Source organism: Metopolophium dirhodum, chromosome 5 (assembly GCF_019925205.1).
Source record: "Metopolophium dirhodum isolate CAU chromosome 5, ASM1992520v1, whole genome shotgun sequence".
Taxonomy (NCBI): domain Eukaryota; kingdom Metazoa; phylum Arthropoda; class Insecta; order Hemiptera; family Aphididae; genus Metopolophium; species Metopolophium dirhodum.
The window spans coordinates 37876224-37897315 of NC_083564.1; the positions used below are offsets into that span (position 1 = coordinate 37876224).

At 31.7% G+C, this 21092-nt stretch overlaps 2 protein-coding genes across 2 annotated transcripts in view; both read left to right on the forward strand.

Annotated features, from left to right (window-relative positions):
• Nucleotides 1–4521: 4521 nt before the first annotated feature.
• Nucleotides 4522–10299, forward strand: LOC132945479 (GATA zinc finger domain-containing protein 10-like). The gene is made up of 3 exons (XM_061015238.1): nt 4522–4665; nt 7872–8165; nt 9319–10299. Exons 1-3 carry the CDS (start codon nt 4522–4524, stop codon nt 10258–10260), a joined length of 1380 nt encoding a protein of 459 aa, XP_060871221.1. The 3' UTR covers nt 10261–10299.
• An 8364-nt stretch (nt 10300–18663) lies between these two features.
• The window catches only part of LOC132945825 (atrial natriuretic peptide receptor 1-like), a 340723-nt gene continuing 338294 nt past the window's right edge, over nt 18664–21092 (forward strand). Inside the window, 2 exon segments of the mRNA XM_061015608.1 lie at nt 18664–18701; nt 18703–19175. Coding sequence (XP_060871591.1) covers nt 18664–18701; nt 18703–19175 — 511 coding nt within the window.

Genomic DNA, 21092 nt, shown 5'->3' on the forward strand with positions numbered 1-21092 from the left:
ATAACATATAGGTATATAATATATAATATACAGCCATATAATGTAATATTAATCAATAAATATTAACATGTTTATTATAATATTATGTATATGAAAAAAAAACGTGAAAATAAAATCGAAAATAAAATGCAAAAAAAGCCGAATTACGGGCGGCCGTGTTATATCATAGGGCACAAACAGTCGCCGCCTGAAGAGCGGCTCTTGACGGATTCAAACTAGGTCCTACCTAACTACCTACATTTATAGCACCTACGCCTAACCTACCAAGCTACAGATTGTGATGCTAATAACGGACAAAACTTTAACACTTAAGCTATGTGTCTACGGAGCGACGTAAGCCGATATATTCGATATACATCGATGTAATCGTTTATAATTCGATGTTTCTACACACTGATTAAACTTAAATTGTAGTTTATTCAATGATCTGACCGTTATTATTATTATTACATTACTAAAATGTATGTTTGAATAATACATTTATTTAAATCAAACTACAAAATTGTGTTTGCGTTAAGCAATATACCTACGTTATTAAGGACCAAACAATATGTCTACAATAATATAATGCAATATTTATTGAATCAAAAACAAAACAACAAAATTGTGCAATTGTGAGTTGGAACGAAGACCGACTGACATTTCGTGAACGCGAATTTTAAAGTGTACAAACCGAATTTGCGCACAAACCGCATATACACGGGTTTCAAAAGAAATAAACTTAACAAATAGAGCACAGGCAATTGAAAGGACGAAAAGAATCGAGAAAAACGAAAAAAGCAATAATAACGACCGACGCTGGCGTCGATTGCGATGACTATGGACCGACACATCGGCGGCTTTTAAAACAATAACGAAGTAGGCGAAAATGTCAAAAATGCGAAAAACGGCGTAAAAAGCGTAACATTTTTCGAAAAAGGTTTAAACATTTTAAAACCAACCTACCGCCGCCGCGGCGAAGGTACGCGATTGGACGCGCTAAGGAATCTACGGGAACGGGTCGGGTGGACTGTAGAAACGGAGCGGTGTTTAATTTTTTACGCCACGGTTTCACTATAGCCAGCGTTTTCTGTTCCACGGTTCCACTATAGACAGCTGTTCTTCATTTTATAGGATAGCATAAAATGTTTGGTATTTCAATATAATAATCATAGTTGGACGTATCAAAACAAGGGGTGCTAAATTACAGCTAAAGTGCTAAAGACCGTTTTGCACCCCCTTAGCTGCGCCAATGCCCCGCCATCCGCTACCATTTCAAATATCAATACCAGTCCATAATATCCACACTTCATATATTAAAGTTGGTACATCACGGCTTAAAGATATACCTAGGTCCTAATATGTTATATTATGTATATCTTAAACCATGAAGTAAATATTATTTTTATATATCTATTATTATGTTCTAGTCCGTGATTCTGTTAAACCTTGTATCTTTTATTATAATAATATTTAAAATTGATAACATTTCCGTCTTTATAGTTGAAAAAGACCATATTAATATTATAGTTCGCCATCTGCATTAGAGTGAGGAAGCGCGGAACAATTCTTGCTAAGCAACCTATTGATTTTTCAATTTTTTTTTTTTCAAAATGTGTATTTAAGGGTGCTTCATAAGAATGTAAAAATAGCCCGGACAAACTTTGTTTTGAAGTTATTGATAAAAAAACTTCAAAAACTACATTTTTTTCGTAACGCGCATTTTTAAAAAAAAAATACTTAGAATTGAATATTGCTCGGACAAAAAAATCGAAAAAACACCAAACACGAGTTCTTCCATGCATCATTAAGGTAGTGTTGGGCACATGCATATAAACGTAAAATCGCAAACTTTGGATGGTTATAACTTCAAAACGAAGTTTGTCCGGGTTTTTTTTTTACATTCTTATAAAGCACCCTAAAATACACATTTTGGAAAAAAAAATTTGAAAAATCGATAGGTATATTCGGCTAAACCAGAATTATGCCAAAACATTTAACATATTGTATTAAATATTTAAATGATTAACGATATTATGCTTGAAATGTGTTTGCACGCGACAGGCCTCTAATAAAGACAAAACGTACCATGGGTTAAGTCGCTGATTATAAGCTCCAAAAAATCGGATCTCTAGGTACGAACATTGAAATAGATGTTTATTTTTCCGTTTCAGACTCCAGCAATACTTGTGTATTTTATATTATACATTTCTGCTATCAGACTACATTTGGCTTCAAAGACGTCATTTTCATCAGGTCTGGAACTAACCAATTTATAAGCTCGAGAAAAAAACACCATTCTTAACGTAATTTTTGAGCATAATGATGAATATTTTTTATCTAAAGTGCGGGAACGTACACTATTTCAAGGATTATACTCAAAATCACTCGTTTTACAGAGATGAAAAATGAATTAGGTATCTATAACAAAAAATAATAAACGTATATCTTAAGTGTCTCACTGACGAATGGTTATTATATCTTTGTTTTTAGATTTTTATAAATTATAATAACGGTAGGAAGTAACATAGCCTCATCGGTTGTATTTCATTGTCAAACGATGTTAATCTTTATAATAATCTAAAGACTAAAAATGTGATAATATTTCAAACAGGAATATATTATATTATTGAACGGGAAAATCAAAAATGTATGAAATAAATACTTAAATTATCTTTACACTTTAATCTGATATCAAACTTGTTTTCAAGTATATAGAATACAATTTGCCACCTATTAATATATTTAAATTTTTTCTATTTTATAAAACAAAAAATGCATTAGTATTATTTATTGATTAAAATGTAATATACCGATAGCCTATAGGTAATTGTTTATGTCGTGTTCAATTTTCATCGTATTATCAATAAATTCATGAAAATGAAATAATATTATACAGATATGTAATATTCACTGTTCATATTTGTGTTTGAAATGTGTATCATATATAGATACCCACGTTTTAGTAATTTAGTCGAAATTCCCAATGCATTATTTGATCTCAAAATACCAAAGACAAATTTTACACGTTACAAGGACGGGCGTACCTAGGATTAGGTAGTATTAAAAAAAAAAAAAATCTGTTTGTTTTATTTCAGAAAATACTTTTATAACATTGACAAATAAATAAGGGTCATTGTGATTTGTGAAACTTAATTATTAGTTATAAAATTCAATTTTAAACCACTTATATGACGATTTACTGTGCAAAGTTAGGGGAAAAGGTATGACTCGCCCAACTCAAAATTATAGCTATATCCGTACTACTAAATTCAGTTGTATAAAATATGTAATAGATAACAATTATTATTATTACATAGAAGTATAGAACAATTGTAATAAAAATCAGTCACAGAAGAAATGTATAATAAAAACGGGATTAGTTTGATAAATTATAAATTAGGGAGTTTGCTGACGAAGATCGTAAACTTAAATTTGGTACCTATATTTGATTTTTATAAAATATGTATAATGGATATTAGGTTACCAGGTAGGTACCTGGTACCTACTTATATAATAAGTACTACAATTTCAGTTAAGGTAGATACTATACTTATTACTTTTTAGTTTTAATCTTTATGGCCATATAATATATTAAAGTAATATTATCTAAGTAGGTACCTAAGTGGTCGATCATATTATCCTTATAAGGTATTAATTGAATTACCTACTATAAAGTATTATAACGCTTCTATATATACTTGATATTATTATTTGTTTATAACAACACGTTATACGTAAACTAAAAATGTCAAAGAAAATTCGTAAAACAATCGAAAGTAGGTTATATCGTGACGAGATTACGGAGTCCGTTTTTAGTGACATTTTACATTCAGCAATTCCACACACCCCCGCAGTTTTAAAAACAATAATAAGTAATAACGTTACATATTATAAATTATGTTATATTATGCTAGACGGTCGAGATTTACTGCAACTGCTGAAAAACCCACGTGACCCTATTGGATTAATTTTTTTTTAGACTTTTAAGATTTTGTTAATTTTAATTTATTGTTTTTTATCTTATTATTATTATCATTATTTTCGTGATCGGCGATCGCCGTGGTTTTACATCGTCTTCGGCGGGCACGTCCGAAGACCTCCAGCTGTAGACACTAGACACTAGACAGTTCGGCATCTAACGAATAGTATTTTTGACTTTGTGCTCCCCCAACCAAGACCTCCCAACCACTCCTACCCCGAATATCCTTTGTGTCCGCAGACATAATATTATGCAACTGACCACTATCTTGCACGTTCGCGCGATACTATAATATACAACACCTACTACTACTACTACTACTACTAATATTATTATTATTATTAAATTATCAACGTCATTGTCATTTCGTCGTTAAACATTTTGAGTGTTCCAAAATAACATAACTTAACTATTTTTTGTTTGAAAATAAATAGTTTTTGTACAAATTATTCAGCGTTGTTTATCGTAATACCTATCTAATAACAAAAATAATATTATTTCGGTAGTGTTGTCGTCGTCGTGCGAACCATCGTTATCGTCGGCCATCGTCGTCGGACACCATGAGTGATATTAATTTGTCTATGAATTCGTCGCCCGATAACAGTGATATTATTAGCTTACAGTTGATCGACAACGAGTCACCGACAGTTGTGGCTCAACGATATTACGGAAATTCGACCGTCGGAGCTCCCATCTTACCGCAGGTAAGCAAAATATTCAAATTATAAAAAAACTATAGGTAGGTACACCATTGGCATTAAATTTTTTTATAAAGAAATGTCTCTTAAGCAATTAAACCGCTTGTATCTATAGGTCGTACAAATCATAGAAAATGGTACAAATCACAATTACTTATATTATCTGTAGTTTGAACGGTTTAAAAATTAAAACCTACGGATTAGTTGCGCGATATAAAAATGGTATTATTGTGTGTTAACATTTTAAAATGTTCAATGCAGAAGAGAATCATTGTAGTTTATCTATCATAATTGTTAAAAATTAATATCAGTTTTCAATATCGTTATTCGTCTAATCGTCTCCAGCAGTAAAAAGTTCATAATTTATATTATTATAATAATAATATATTGCAACATTTTCCAAAAAAAAATAATAATAATAATAGGCTTAATAATTTACAGTAAAAAAATGGTAGTTTCTCGGGTGGTTCTTGTTTAAAAAAAAAGTTAGTTTCGTCACAGCATACTCCTTAAGTTGGAAATTAGTTTTAGGTATCAATTGGTACCTAAGATATCCTTAACTCTGAAGTAATTAAATATTATAATTTGAATAAATGATTTACTAAACGTTAGATGGGGGGGGGGGGGGGGGGTGACCATGCTTTGTAAATTACTCTCTATAGGTAGGTACCTATTTATTTTTACTTTAAACACTTCAAATATATAAGTTATATTGTCTGATATATTAGGGGTATTATAATAATTCATTCTTAGTTCAGAATACATTATGGGTTTTACGTTTATAACTTATAGGTATGTCATAACTCATAAAGTTAGAAAATAATTAAGAGCAAATTAATTTGTTGGTGAAGTTATTTATAATACCTACTATATGATTATATTAGTATATTCTTTAAATTATACAAAAACAAAAAAATGGATGCCAATATGCCATTATAGGTTCATCTTGGCCGATGGCTGACATCACAAACTACATACACAGTTTATATTACTTTTAATACTTTACATTATAAGATAGAAATCGTAACGGTCGCCATCGGTCAAGATGAAATGGATGGAAAATATTTTTCCGTAAAATAATTTCACTGTAAAAACAAAATTATTTTTTAGTGGTGGGTATGTTGCACAATATTATAATTTATAAATTACAACAAAATATTTAATACTCTAATTATTAGTATATAATATTATAAACAGAAAACGAGATAAATAACTATGTTCAATATATTATTATGTCCTTTGATTTCCAACCACAAACATAATTTGAAATGTGTGCGTATCGATTTGGTGGTATAGATATTGGGTATTATGTCATTTTATTTTCACATATCTATATAGACAAATGACGATTAGATATGCAAATCATAATTTTTACAATGTTTTGAGTAAGTAGGTAATACTAATATATACGTGGTGTAACCATAGGCGTACGCAGACATTAAAGACATTTTGTAGCAGGGTGGGCTTAGTTAATAAAAATTAAGAAACCTGAACTCTGATGGAAGAAACAATTAAAATGTAACATACTTTAATTTACCTACTCATAATCACCCACTATTTAAAGCACAAATAATTCATATAATAAGAAACAGATACATATTTTTTTTAAATTAAATAAGAAATATTTAGTTGTCAACACAGTTTTAAATTTTAAGTAAATACAATTTCGCTATCTGTAATGGTAATATGTTATCAATTTTATTTTGAAAGACATTTAATTTATTATTATTTATAATCATTGAGTATCAATGTTATTTTTCATCTACCTTTTAATGTTTTATTAAAAAAATCAAAAATCGTGATGTTCAGATCATGTATTACACTATTACTATGTATACAAATTTCGGTACGTCTCGTAGGGTGGGCCATGGCCCACCTGTGCACACGCTCATGGGTGTAACACGAAGACCTGACAAATTAAGTAACTTGTTTCAATTAATATTTTTTAATATTCTTTTTTATTTTAATTTATTGATACTTGTGTTACATGTATATTGTATAATATAACCATTTTTTGCTTTTATTTTTTAATACTGAAAATGAAAAACTTTAAATCTGATGTAATTGTTTTTTTAAAAATTCATAATAGTCAGTTTATATTTAAAAAATTTTAAAATCTAAAGTTGATTCAGTTGTAAAAAAAACATTTTAAATTTATAAAGTGTTACGATAATTTATGGTTCAGTATTGTGAATTTTCCCAAATATCAATTCTTACCAGTAAGTAGTAAGTTAGGTATAGGTACCTACATTAGATAGTCGTATAATAATAATATAATATGTACTGACTTCGAACTGACTCTCTCAGTACCTACTTCTGATAATATTATATTGTTTCACAATCGGCAACTATGATTTATTAATTATCAGTTTTTCAATTAAAATATTATTCATTATTTTGTTATAATAGGTGTATGAAAATTGCTTTTATTTTATTGATTTTTCATAATATAAAAATACGGAAATGCAAATACATTACATTTGCATTTCTGCTTATATCTATATTTTAATATTCACCTGTTTAAGAGTATTCGCCAATCACCACTGCTCCATTTCAGCCGGACGATCATGGATTAAAATGGGATTTATGAGAGGACTAATTAATAAGGACTATTTCTGGGAATAATATAATTTTAATCTTAGCCATCTGAGACTCCATAATATCCATAATATACTTACAATCTATAGTAAACATAATATATACACACTGAACAACGCCGAAAAGTATATATACCTAATTAGTTTAAATGTTATTGACAATCACGACTTTAAATTGATGTAGACTTTTACTGTTGTAAATGTGGTTTGTTATTACTTATTAATTTATTATTATTGTTATTCGTAGGATTTTTATCACGGACATAATTGATGACTGTACCGAAATAATGTACACCTATTTGAATAATTTAACGTTAACATGCTGAATGTTCTTAAATTATTGTTGAATTATAAAATGTTTTATAGAAATGGGCCCACGTAATAAGTTAGCCAGTTAAGGCACCCCGGTACTCTATTATTTTTCTCTGGTGATTTTGTTTTGGTATTTTTCAATGGTTTTGTTGTTATTATCATAAATTACCATTATAACTACTTATGGATGACAGGTTATACAATTTTTTCACGCTAAAGTTCACTATTTTACATTATGTTCATAAGAATGATGTAGTTTATTTTTTTTTAAAATAAGATTAGTGATAAATGTATTTTTTTTAGTCTAGGTGTATTAATCAAAAAAACCAGAGATCATTAACATGGAATATATCGTTGACTGATGATCAAGATGAAGTATCTGAAAACTTTTTAAGGATGTATAATGAACCAACAACGGTTGCTGAAAATTTTGGTTCAGCTATTTTAACGGTTCCCGAGAACATCAGAAAACAAGCTGATGAATTATTCAAACCTTCAGAAATCAATCCAAACGAAATATTTGATTGGGTAAATACCAAAGTCTCGTGGATTCTTCCATCCAGCTATCAACAATACCTTAAGTCTATTCCTCCAAACGTAAGTATTTTTTTTTGTTATACTTATCTTAGTTCAATTACCAATATTAGTAACATACTATAATAATATTATGTACGTCCAAGTATAATAAGATATTAATTACAATAATAATTATCCTCATTAATTTTATTATGCTATTATAGTGGTTATTGAAATACATTTGTATTTGTATAGTTTAAAACGAACCGAACAATTTATCAATATGTATACTGGTTTTTTACCATCGATGATTTGAATATTATTAATCACAGATAACCCTTATAAGTAGTTAAAACGCGTGTTTTTGATTAATTATATGGCGGTATTTTTTTTTTATTGGACTCGGGAATATAAAATTACTTCTATACCGATGGAATATTTGAAATAGGTACTTCCTACCGGAATAAAAATTAAATTTAAAGTATGCCGGTATTTGACGTAACATATTATGTTCCTATTATTTGATTTATTTGAAAAATGTACATGTATTTATGATCTATAATATATATAAACAAAATCAACTCGAGATGAATTACCCGTCAGAAACTTTTGGTGTAGACGAGTTAAATGTATTTTTTTCATGCGGGTCGTCGGGTACCTATGTTATTGATTTAGAATTAAAAAACCATATTACATGTACCGTTAAAGCAATGTGTATACTATTATGGGAATGGGTGGCGCGCCATGGCGTATACACGTGCAGCTATTATTATATAACAACCACGTCAAAACTATGTATGGGTATCTACATAATATTATAATGTGTGTAACTGCATTATTATGCAATGCCGTATGATGATACCTATATAATTATAAATTATAATATTATAATAACAGTCGATGATCTATCCGTGATTGTCGCTTTCCGTCGAATACTCATGCGTATATTATTATAATACCACCACTGGTGCGCAGTGGCGTAGCCAGGGGGGCTATGGAGGCTATAGCCCCTCCATTGACTGTGTCGACCTTAGAATTTTATCAAGATTAATAAAAAAATAAAAAGTGTAAATAAAAGACGTATTGTATTTGTATACCTAGCCCCCCCCCCCCCTAAACAAAATTCCTGGCTACGCCACCGCTGGCGCGTATATGTTGTGATGATGACAACGACTATATCATATTATTATATTCCATAATGAAACGATGCTGCTTTTTCCTTTTTTTGAATCAGGTGCTGGAGAAGAGGGAAACACACGTGCTGTACCCCTGGACTCAGTGGAACACGTCGACGGGCACTCATCACCGACCGTCGCTCAACAAAGCCGTAGCGTCACCATTGGCGTCCGACCGGTCAATGTCGTCGTCTTCGTTGTCTTCGTCGTCTGTCTACGCGCACGCAGCACACAGCAGATCGCCCAACAACAACAACAACAACAGCAGCAGCAGCAATAACAACAACAACAACTCGTTTGGTCACTGGGGCGGCGGCAGTGGGGCGCTAGCGGCATCAGCGGCGGCAGACTGCACGTTGACGTCTTCGTCGGCCAGTGACTTGAGCTTTTCGTATTGGGCGGGCGTAGATGCTACGTCTTCGCCGCAACAGAACCAACAACTGAAGCATCAGCAGCAGCAGCACTACCATCACCATCATCATCAACAACAACAACAACAACAACAGCAGCAGCAACAACAGCAGCAACAACAACAGCAGCAACAACAACAGCAACAACAGCAGCAGCAACAACAACAACAACAACAACAACAACAACACCAGCAGCAACAACAACAACAACAGTCGGTTGGCTGGACACCGGTGACCGTCCGATCGTCACCGTCCGACTGCGGCCGGTCAGTGTCGTCGGCCGAATTCGTACAGTACAACGCCACCGCTGACGGCCGCTCGCCATCGCCGACGTCTGTCCGCTGGCCGTCTCGTCTTTTCTACTGCGTCAACGCCGACAGCAACACGATCAACAAGCTGGTGGAACACTACTGCACTTTCTGTTACAAGAACCACGAACCACCCGAGGTGTACGGCGGCCACCTGGTCCGGGACGACACACGCACCACTTGTCCTAAACTCAGGGCGCTCCGGTGCAAGCACTGCAGCGGCACCGGCGACAACGCGCACACCATCAAGTATTGTCCGTTCTTGTACTCAAACTACAGTTGATGGTCGGCAGTCGATCGCGTAGGGTAGACGCGCGATCGAATGATTTCGTGGGGGGTTTGGGGGGGGGAAGGGTTTGATCGGGTGGGAAAAGCATGAGAGGGGGAGTGATCGATTTACAGCGTCGATCTTAATTATTTTCGTTTCGCGAATTTACTGTTCTCTTACCATTATGTATGTGTTATTACTTATTACCATAATCATAATCATAATGATAATAATAATGGTAATGATTATTATTATTATTTTTTTATTTCTTATCTATCGTTCACACTCACTCGTGACTCGTGAGTTAGAAATAATATCGACACTCTCGAACGAGCGGATAAGATAAGTACGATTTTATGCGTTTACAATGACCGTCGCCGTTTGTTTATCATATAATAATAATAATAATAATAATAATAATATAATGTGTGTTATATTATATTTAGCAGCCGGGGGATAATAATATCATATTACGCTTGTTCGTTGTTACAATATGAGTCGTGCGTGCAGCGTGCACACACCGTGCACCGCGCGCGACGACCGATCACGCCGCGATCCCGTCGTACATATATACCACACGACGGCATTGCCTTCCGTACATTTTTACACTATTATATAACAATAATAAAATAAGAATATCAACAATAACGACCGGTGTGGGCCTAGACTTTACTGTAGAAAGAAGATAAAAAAAAACCCAGAACTTAACTACAACCACGGATGTGTGGTGGTTGCTTTACGGTTTGTTATATTATTCTCTTTGTTATATATCATTCGTTATGGTAAACTTTTTTTTATTCGGTCGACAAGTCGTTATTATTATTATTTTTTTTTTTTATAATTTTTATTAATATTATATTTCACGGATGTTTTGTTGTCGCATGTACAATTTCCCGTGTAAGAGGAAAAAATAAAAAAGCTCGGAGTTTGTTATATTTTTTAATCGGTAGATAAATTAATATATTTTAAGTCGTCAAATTATACAAATAAATAAGTTATGGTTTATGTTGGCTATTAGTTATAACGTTTCTTTTAGTTAAATACGTTATGCGACGTGTGTTCTCGTTTATGTAATATTACCTATTAAGTTTCGTGTGTTGCATGTTAATTATATTGTATAGTAAAACTTAAAAATATTAATCCATGTATATAGTGATTAATTGTTAACAATATATATTATTAATAAGTTTTAAAAGTTATAATTCTATTTACAAATGTATTCAAATTTTGCTCAATGTTGTTATTATAAAAATAAGCGAATACATGTAAATCGTAAATCGTTTATGTAATATTTAAATTTGTAAAATGTAGTTAATAATTATGTGATATTTTTTTATCTCGAAAGTAAAAAAAATGTATAATTTTGCGTGAATAGTATTTCAATATTTTATTACAAATCCTGTTGATACATGACTAATAAATGAACTATAATTAACTACGATAAATTTATTGTTACGAGTAGAGTATATATTGCTATTATGTACACTGACAATTGAATGTTTTTCGATAAAACCACTTACATTTTCCACGGACAATTGCATAAGATAAAAGAAGTAAAGTTAAATATTTAATACACAAATAATGATTGATACAACTATAATTGCCGATTGGATGAGAAATACAACTAAAAATAAAACGTTTTTAAAAGCTATTTTCTACCCAATCTTATAGGTAATAATTTTGTCTGAAATAGTACCTATTTGCATTCGTATTTTTAGTGCCGTTTCACTGTGATAACGTATAATGAAAGTATACAGAGTGATTTTATTCTCGTTTTACATATAGTACATATAGGTAACACGTCACACGGCATATTATTATTTTAAATACATTTTCATGATTTAAAAAACTAAATATACTTTTACATAATTCGTAGATACTATTATGGCATATCTAACTATTATATTTCTTATTGAGATTTTCAAGATTTTTTTTTCAATCGATGAACCACATATAGTACATATAGTTTTGTATTCTGAAACAGAACATATAACTTTATTGCAAATGTTAACGATGTATTACTATTCTAATGTAGTAGTTTTTAATTATTATTAAGCATTTTAATATTAACGAACAACGAAATTATCAGGTAAGTGACGGTTATATATAAGACCCTTATAAAGCCTAAGAGGGTATCTATTTCCACTTTACTTTACCATAACTCATAAGTCCATAACAGAATCGGAACTTTAAATATACTTTTGAGAAATTAATAAAAACTATCGAACAAAATGTTTCGGTACGAGAACTAAAGTAACATTGATTTCGTGTTCATAGATTTAAAAGTAACCTTTATAAAAAAATCGCACTGGTAAAGCATTCAGGCCACGGGGGACCCCATTGGGTGCACCGTCTTGGAAACGACCACAATCGTAACTACAGCCCTCGGAGCTATAATATCTTACTATTATTATAGTATTAGACTCTTGGACCTTGTCTCCAACACTTGTCTCTAATTGGGGGGGGGGGGGGGGAATTGATCAAAATTTACCGATCCATTTAAAATGATAAGTTTGCACTCTCAATATTTTTTTTGTTGGTTGGGGCAACTCGTGTCCCCTCAAATGCTGTCTATGGTAATAGGGTATTAATGTTAATTACACAGCCCCCCAATCGAACTTTAAAAAAAAAATATATGTCACTAATTACTATGTTATTAACACCAATTTGCACGAATATTTTCGGAATTTGCATGACCATTATTTACGAGTGATTTATACAAAAAATATGGCAGGGGCTGGCGTAACGTTACCCAAGCCCCCCATAAACATGAAATAATCTAATTTTTCCAATTTTTTTTTAGCATGAATTTTACTGACTATATTGCCAAATTTGACCCTGTGCCAGTGTTATGTATGTATTTATATAATTATTAATTAAAAACCGTGTTCAGTAATATTAATACATAAATAATCCGTCAAAACCAAAAATTCCATAACGATTTTTATTTTAACTTGATGGATTATTTTTAAATTAACTATGAACAATTTAAGTTATTTCTACAGTCAATTAAACTAGTTTTTAGCTTAGCTTAAACTTTTCAACTACCTAGTTAATGTCCAACTTTGATAATACCTACTTGTGACGTAACGTATGTACCTATCACCTTATATTGGCTGCAACTTGTTTGCGCACAATCTATAATTTTTACCTGTAAAATCGGAACTCGTTAGCGCACACGGTTATATTAAATGTACAACTGGGTTGTATACGAAAATAATAATATTTTATCTGTGTTGGGCACCGATAATCGTCGATTAAGAGTACGGAAATGTTATTAAATTCCGTACAAACAGTAAGTCTCGAGAACTTATAGTGTGCGTACTATGGCGTACATAGAATTTGTGACTCTAACTTATATGTAGTATTAAAATTAACAATTATTAACATGCATTTTTTAACTTGAACAAGTGTTAAATATAATTTATTAACAACTATTAATAAGCAAGTATTAACATGCATTTTTAACTATACACCTATGAATACATTCAAGTATATTTGATGATATTATTGTGAATAAAGTAACTTATAAATAACCTATTCACGCAGAGCCTTGTTTTCAATTTTCAATCCTTAGCTATAAAATTTGAACATTTTATAAATTTTTAACTACAAAATAATTATTAAATTATAAATTTGATAAATGTTGTCAAAATTTGAACTTTAAATGCTTATAAAAAAAAATTGTGCCTATATATTTTTTAATATTTTTCAACTGCTATTAGAACGGTATATCAGGAGCCTTATATTAAATTTTCACGCTTTTTTACCCAACAAATAAATTTGATTGATATTTATAGAAAAAAAAAAACTAAAAAAATTGAAAACTGACAATGTCGGCAAACAGCTCAAAAAGAGTCAAAATATTTTATAAATTGTATGGTGTATAGAAAATGCTAATATAAACATTCAGTGAAATTTTCAAGTATGTACAGTCATTTGTTTTTTAATTACAATAAAACAATAAAATTGTTACATGAGAAATCGAGTGAATATCAAATGTTGTAAGAATATGAATTTCAAACGCTCATAAAAATTTAATTTAAGTTTCTTGTAGACATTTTTTTTTTTGAGAAAGGTAGACAAACTAATGAGTAATCTTATATTACATTTTCAAATCTTAGATTTAAAAATTAAAATTTTTATGAATTCTCAACTCATAATAATTTGCTAATTTTCGCGATTTTTCCGTATCTTGTCAAAATTTGAACTTTAAATGCTTATAAATAAAAACTGTGACTAAGGATTTAAAATTTTTTCATCTGCCTTTGAAATTATAACCTAGGAGCCTTTGACAACGCAGTACATAAATGTGTATGGTTCCTATGATATGATATATTTTTTAGTTAAACATAGGATATAATATTCAAGGCTGGGCATTAACGAGTTAAAGGTTAAAATTATGTTAAAACGTTAAGTTAATTAACTCGTTACTTTTTTCCAAATTAACTTTTAACTTAATAAGTTACTTTTTTTCAAGATTAATGTGTTAACTTCAAGTAAATTTTATTTCAATAAATCTAAGCTAAGTTAAATTTCGTCCGAAAAATAATGCAAATTTTTGAATGGGTTTTTGATGTGATGTTTCATTTTAAATTTCCCTAATAATTTTCCTGAGCGTAAAAAAAACTATGTAATAAATATCATATGTGTCTGGAATTTTTTATTTTTGCAAATTAGCAAATTTTAACTTTACACTAAGTCAAGTTACTTTTTTTTCAAAGTTAACTCTTAACTTAACGAGTTCACAAAAATAAATATACAAGTAACTTTTAACTTAACTTAACTTTATTATTTTAAAATAACTTAACTTAACGAGTTAAAAAAAACCGTTAACTTGCCATGCCTTGATAATATTATGTTGGTCCATCATGGTTTTAGTCAACCACTCCGTAACAAAAAATATTGAAAATTGATCGAAAATAGTTTTTAAAACGATGTTTATGTTACTTAGATATTTAAAAGGAAGGAACTTATTTTGACGTCTCAAACTGAACTATACTATTATTTGAATGGCGATTAATACTTTGATAGAATTAAAATTGGGAAAATGTTACTTTTTTCGAACTTAGGTGTTGGTGACTTGTTGATGGCTTCTTTAATGCAAATTATACTTTTAGTCAATTTTGTGGTGGAAGGATTTCCGAGCGAACTTCAATACTAAGCTAGATAGTGTACGGCGCCGTCGACTAACAATTATGCCAAAAATAATTTTCAAAATTGTTAGTTTTAAATAGGTATAGGATTGAAAACAGTTTTTAAAACGACGATTATTTCGTTACTTAGATTTTTAAAAGGAAGGAGATTTTTTTTGCGCTTTAAACTATGCTATATTATTTAATTGAATGGAAATTAATACTTTAATAGAAAAAAATTTCAAAAATTTTTGGCGACAGTTTTTAAAACGTTTTTTATATTTTTTTGTTTATGTTTCTTAACTGAAAAATAATTTGCACATTTACGTGATTTTGACGTATTCCGTACAAATTCTAACTTCAGCTAATCATAACAATTTAGAGTGGATTTAAACCCAATTTTTTTTAATCACACTAAAAAGTTTATAAGGAATCTGTCATCACAATTTCAAGTTTTTTAATCGAGCAAAAAATTATTTACTGACAACTATTGAGAAAAACTTAAAAAATCGATAATGTTTCATGGCTATATAAGGCTTTAAAAGTGTCAAAATGTTATCAAGTATATAAAATACTATTATTAACATCTAAGGGAAATTTAAAGGATCGACGGTCAATCGTTTTTGAGTTGCACCAAAAAAACAAAATCGAATTTGTCAAAAATTGGTATTGCTTTGCCCCGAATCTAATATAGCAAGAATCAGAGTCTAAAAATGATTTATTTCAAAACTTGTATTTAGAATTGTTTTGTTTTAATTATGTTATATTAATTAGTCATAGTATAACAAATAATCACCTAACATCAAACCATTACCCGCCGGTCACCACTGGACTACACGAACTTTTGAAAAGTCGATCTGTAGTTTCGATTACAACGACGTTTGAACTTGCGCCGCCGAATACATTTCAGCGACTGGTGATTTTTTGAGTGTTCCAATTGTTGGTTTTTGGTTATAAAATCACGAAGATAAACGCGTAAAAGTGTACGGAAATCGACTAAACAAAGGATCCAACTGATATTGTTGGGTTATAGAAGATCAAAGTTCAGTTTTTAAAATTGTATGTTTGGAAAATACTCGTTCGCACTTAACTCATGTCTTATGTACACGAAGTATATTATAAGAACGTCTTTTATGCTACGCAAAACGGCGGGTTGAATAAACCAAACGTTAGCGTTAGTTCAAAGGGAATTTGAAATTTCCCCACTCACAACTCATAAGTGATTTAAATATACAGTTCTCCTTTTGGCTATATTATGAGCCCTCCGATATTGAAAAAATATCCGAGGGTAGCTGAGTGAGCCAGACCGACACTGGGGAGGGTTTCCAATAAAAAAATGTATCCCCATATCATGCATAATTTAGATAGCTGCACAATAAGTAAATATTATAACAATATCGTATTATGGGGTGGATAGGCTTTTTTTTGTGGGAAAAAGGTCACACATGAAAATTGCACTTCAAATAACACATCACCCATAACTGTTTTTGAACCACAAAAATAATGCGAACAATTTGTTGAACATATTATTATGTATTTTTAATTTTACAACATAATATGTCTATTTCATACATTTATACAATATTAAAAATGTTTTTGGTACTAACTTACTATTTGTTGCGTCTATAGGTATAAGTTGTCATTTGCACGCCGCCAGTTGTATATATATTAAATATTGTTTATTATTTGAGGTAACAATGTAACATGACTAGGTATATATAATTAACCAGACATGATCGCTAGGCTTAGATTGTTTCACGCAGACATTCTTCCAATTCATTTCATTCAAGCAAAACTATTTAATATCATATGGAATGAAAAACAATATAATGTTCATTTTGAAAAGGAATGTTCATTTTTACCAATTAAAATAACGAACAACCATTTTTTATAGATACTATACCTACTATAAAAGTTGTAAGTAAAATGCATAAAACAACCCGTAGTTCTTTTCTTTAGGACCTTGGGACCACCAACAGTTAGGATAAATTTCCCAATAGGCTTACATCCGCCCTTGATAAAACTGGTATTAATCATTATATTTTAATTCCCATGTTGGTAAAATAAAATAAATTGTATACCTACGTTTTTTATTAACAAAGTATTATGCTGGAACCAGGGGTGTAGGACGTAGGTCTGGACCCGAAGTCCACCCCCTTCGGTGCACAACTGACACGTGTAACGGTGACGGCGGTCCATCCGCAGAAAATCGACACACGACACCGCTACGGCGTTACATTTAACATTTTAACATAATATTATAAGACACAATAGATTATTATTGATATTATTATATCGGTACCAATACGTCATAACTATAATATCATTCGTCGGGGTTCGGTTAGCTTTGTTATATAAGTGTGAATATATTGACCTATAAAGGATAAACTCAAAGATATAAGAACATTAAATAAACAATCCGTTTTAATTTTCTAGCGAATTTCGCCAGCATTTTATACTGCAACATTTTACGTAGGTACCTAGGTTGGGTAGGACCTCATAATCTACTCATCAAGCTTCGCTTAAAAATTGAATTATTGGTCAGAAATATTGTAATCTCTAATATTATTCACTCAAACATTGAAACTGTACCGAAAGTAAAAGCGTGAACTGAAACACGGCGGAAAATGTCCCGCGTGGCTCGCACTCGTAAGACGTACCTATATCATAATATTAATACTGTAGAATATAGATAATAGACAACGAATGCGGGTGTGGCGTCCTCTCGAAGTCTCGACAGTCTTCCGCTGGACTAAACTGGTGTGAAAAATAATGCACCGGAATGTTTGCAGGACCATATCATTTACATGGTTCGTTATCCCGGTGCAGGATAATGTGGGATAATCTTAAACTTGTCTAGTTTATAGCGAATTTCTAGACTGTCAGACGTTTTTCGCGTGTCGCAGACGAAATAGGTGACGAAAAACGCGAAGACTCGAAAACCACCCACCACGGCGGCGTTGGTGCGGTGTCCGCTCGTTATTATACTACAATTATATTAATATTATAGTATTGTAATAATAATATTATTACATGGTTGTAACGAATAAAACACGTCGTCACCCGCGCTGTTATCTATATCAAATAAAATTGTCGTCGTCGTTTGGCAATAATGATTTATCAATTTGTCTTCGAGAGTCGCGCACACGATAAGTCGGCCAGGTGCTCGTGACAGGTTGGGTTAGCTTATATACCACACACACACACACACACACACACACACACACACACACTCAACACGGTTTCGAGTGTTCAAACAAATAATAATATAATGACGATATGTATGCGCCCACGTCACGTCGAGCACCGTGTATTCCGCATATCGTGTGTTGGGCTCTTATCGTTTCTTCGTCTGCTACCGGCAGTCCGCGAATACACGCACCGACGAACGTCCGCCACCGCCGTCGACCATGATCCGCGGATCGATCGTGGCCGCCGTCTTACCGTTACCGCCGCAGCCGCCGTCTTTGTTGTTGTTGTTGTCGTTGTCGTTGTCGTTGCCGTTGACGAGCGCCGGGTCGACCGCCCTGAGGCGGCCGGTGGAGATCCGCGCGGCCGTCATACTGCCCGCCGAGTCCAAGTTCATCACCACGCTGTCCAAGGTGATGCCCGTGCTGGACATCGCCGTCCGCGATCTGTACGCCAAGGGCATACTCCGGGAGACGGACGTCACGTTCAGGTTCATGCAAAAAGACGACAAGTGTGAGGACATCGAGGCCATGCGCTCCGGTTTCGAGCTGATCATCAACGGCCGGGTCGACCTGTTCCTGGGACCCACTTGTGATTACGGCGTCGGTCAGTCAGTTTTGTAATATCATTATGATATCACTAAATTATAAGCATTATATAGACAGTGCCGCGGCTATAAACTTCTGGGCCTGCGTGTAAGGATTTATTTTGAGGCCACAAATTAATATTATTATTTTTATTTTTTTAAATATAATAAGGAAGTTAAAGTTACTGTCTTTATTAGTTATTAATTTTCATTAACCTTCCAACAAATCAATATAAACGTTTACCTTCTAAGATAAAATTAAAATAACTGAAAAAAAGGTTGGATGACGTTTTTCTAGCAAAATTGGTACATATTGTTAAACTGTGTTATTGCAGCTATTAAAGTACCTCATTTTTATATTAGTATAACGAAAGGTCGGTCTAATTTTTGCCGAAAACATTGCATTTATTGTAGTAATAAATATTTAATTATTATATATATTTTTTTTTTTTTAATTGATATTGAGCCCGGCAGCTGAGGCCATTAGCTATTTTTAGTTTACTGTAGGTTATTAAGTCGGTAGGGGGAGGAACACGTGTGTGTTTTGTTTGGCAGAATTTTTGATTGGGCACCCGTAGGTATCTGCCATGCCCGGGTGGGGGATGGCGACACTTGTTCTCTAGACACCGTAACTTGTCCGAAGAAAAATGTCGCCCATAGCCGAGGAATCGAACTCGAGTCGACTGCGTCACAGCCGACGCCTTAGTCCGCTCGGCCACTCCGTCCCCTATAATTATTCTAATAGTTTATATTTCTATCATATTATATTTATTGTTATTAATTTTGAGTCAATACCATCTTCTGTAGAACAGTGTGAATAGGTTCATGGTACAAATACGTAATTGCTTAACTTTTAAAATTAATCTAAATATTTTAAAATTTTATTGCATACTGCATAGTATAGTAAAATTCTTAATTTTATAAGTTCCCACGAATAAAATGTTTGAATTAGAATGAAATAATACTAAAATCGTTGGATACAAAATAATTTGAAAATAATTGTGATTTTAAAGATTATTATTTATTATTGTCAATATTAAACTATAAACGCTAATAAAAATCATTATTGCGTAGATAGTTAATAGGTATACAGGTACAATTAATACTTTTAAACTACTATTAAAATAACTTATCACGAACCTTTTATTACATTTTTAGCTGTTTAACACGGCGAAACATTTTTATTGATACAGGTAATATTTATAGAAAAAACTAAACAATTTCAAAAATGTCAAATGTCTATAAATAGCCCAATCGGAGTAAAAATATTTTTAAGACACCGTTAACTATAAGCTTAGTTTTAAAGTTCGCTGGGAATTCCTTCCACCACAAAATTCAAAAAATGTAAAATATGTATTAAAAAAGCCTTCAACAGGTATCAAAGTTTGAAAAAAGTACTTTCCAAATTTTTTTTTATCATTGTGTAGATTGTGCCATTTAAATAAATTGTAAAGCCCAGTTTGAGCCGACAGAATAAGCTCCTTTGACTTAATTAACATAAAAGTCGTTGTAAAAACTATTTCCAATCCCTTTCCTACTTAAACTAACATTTTCAAAATTTTTTTATTGAAAAATTGTTACTCAATGTTGCCGTAAACTATTTAGCTTAGTTTTGAAATTCGCTGAGAAATCCTTCCACCGCATAATTAAAAAAAAAGTAAAATATGTATTTAAATAGTCTCCAACAGGTGTCGCTAACACCGAAGTTCAAAAAAAGTAACATTTTCCAAATTTTTATTTTATTATTGTATAGATCACAATTTAAATAAATTGTAAGGCCCAGTTTGAGGCGACAGAATAAACTCCTTCGACTTTAACATCTAACTAACATAAACGTCGTTTTTAAAATTATTTTCAATCCCTTTCATAGTTTAAACTAACATTTTAAAATTTTTTTTATTTCAAAATTGTTACACTAGGGTCAGTGCCCCAAATCA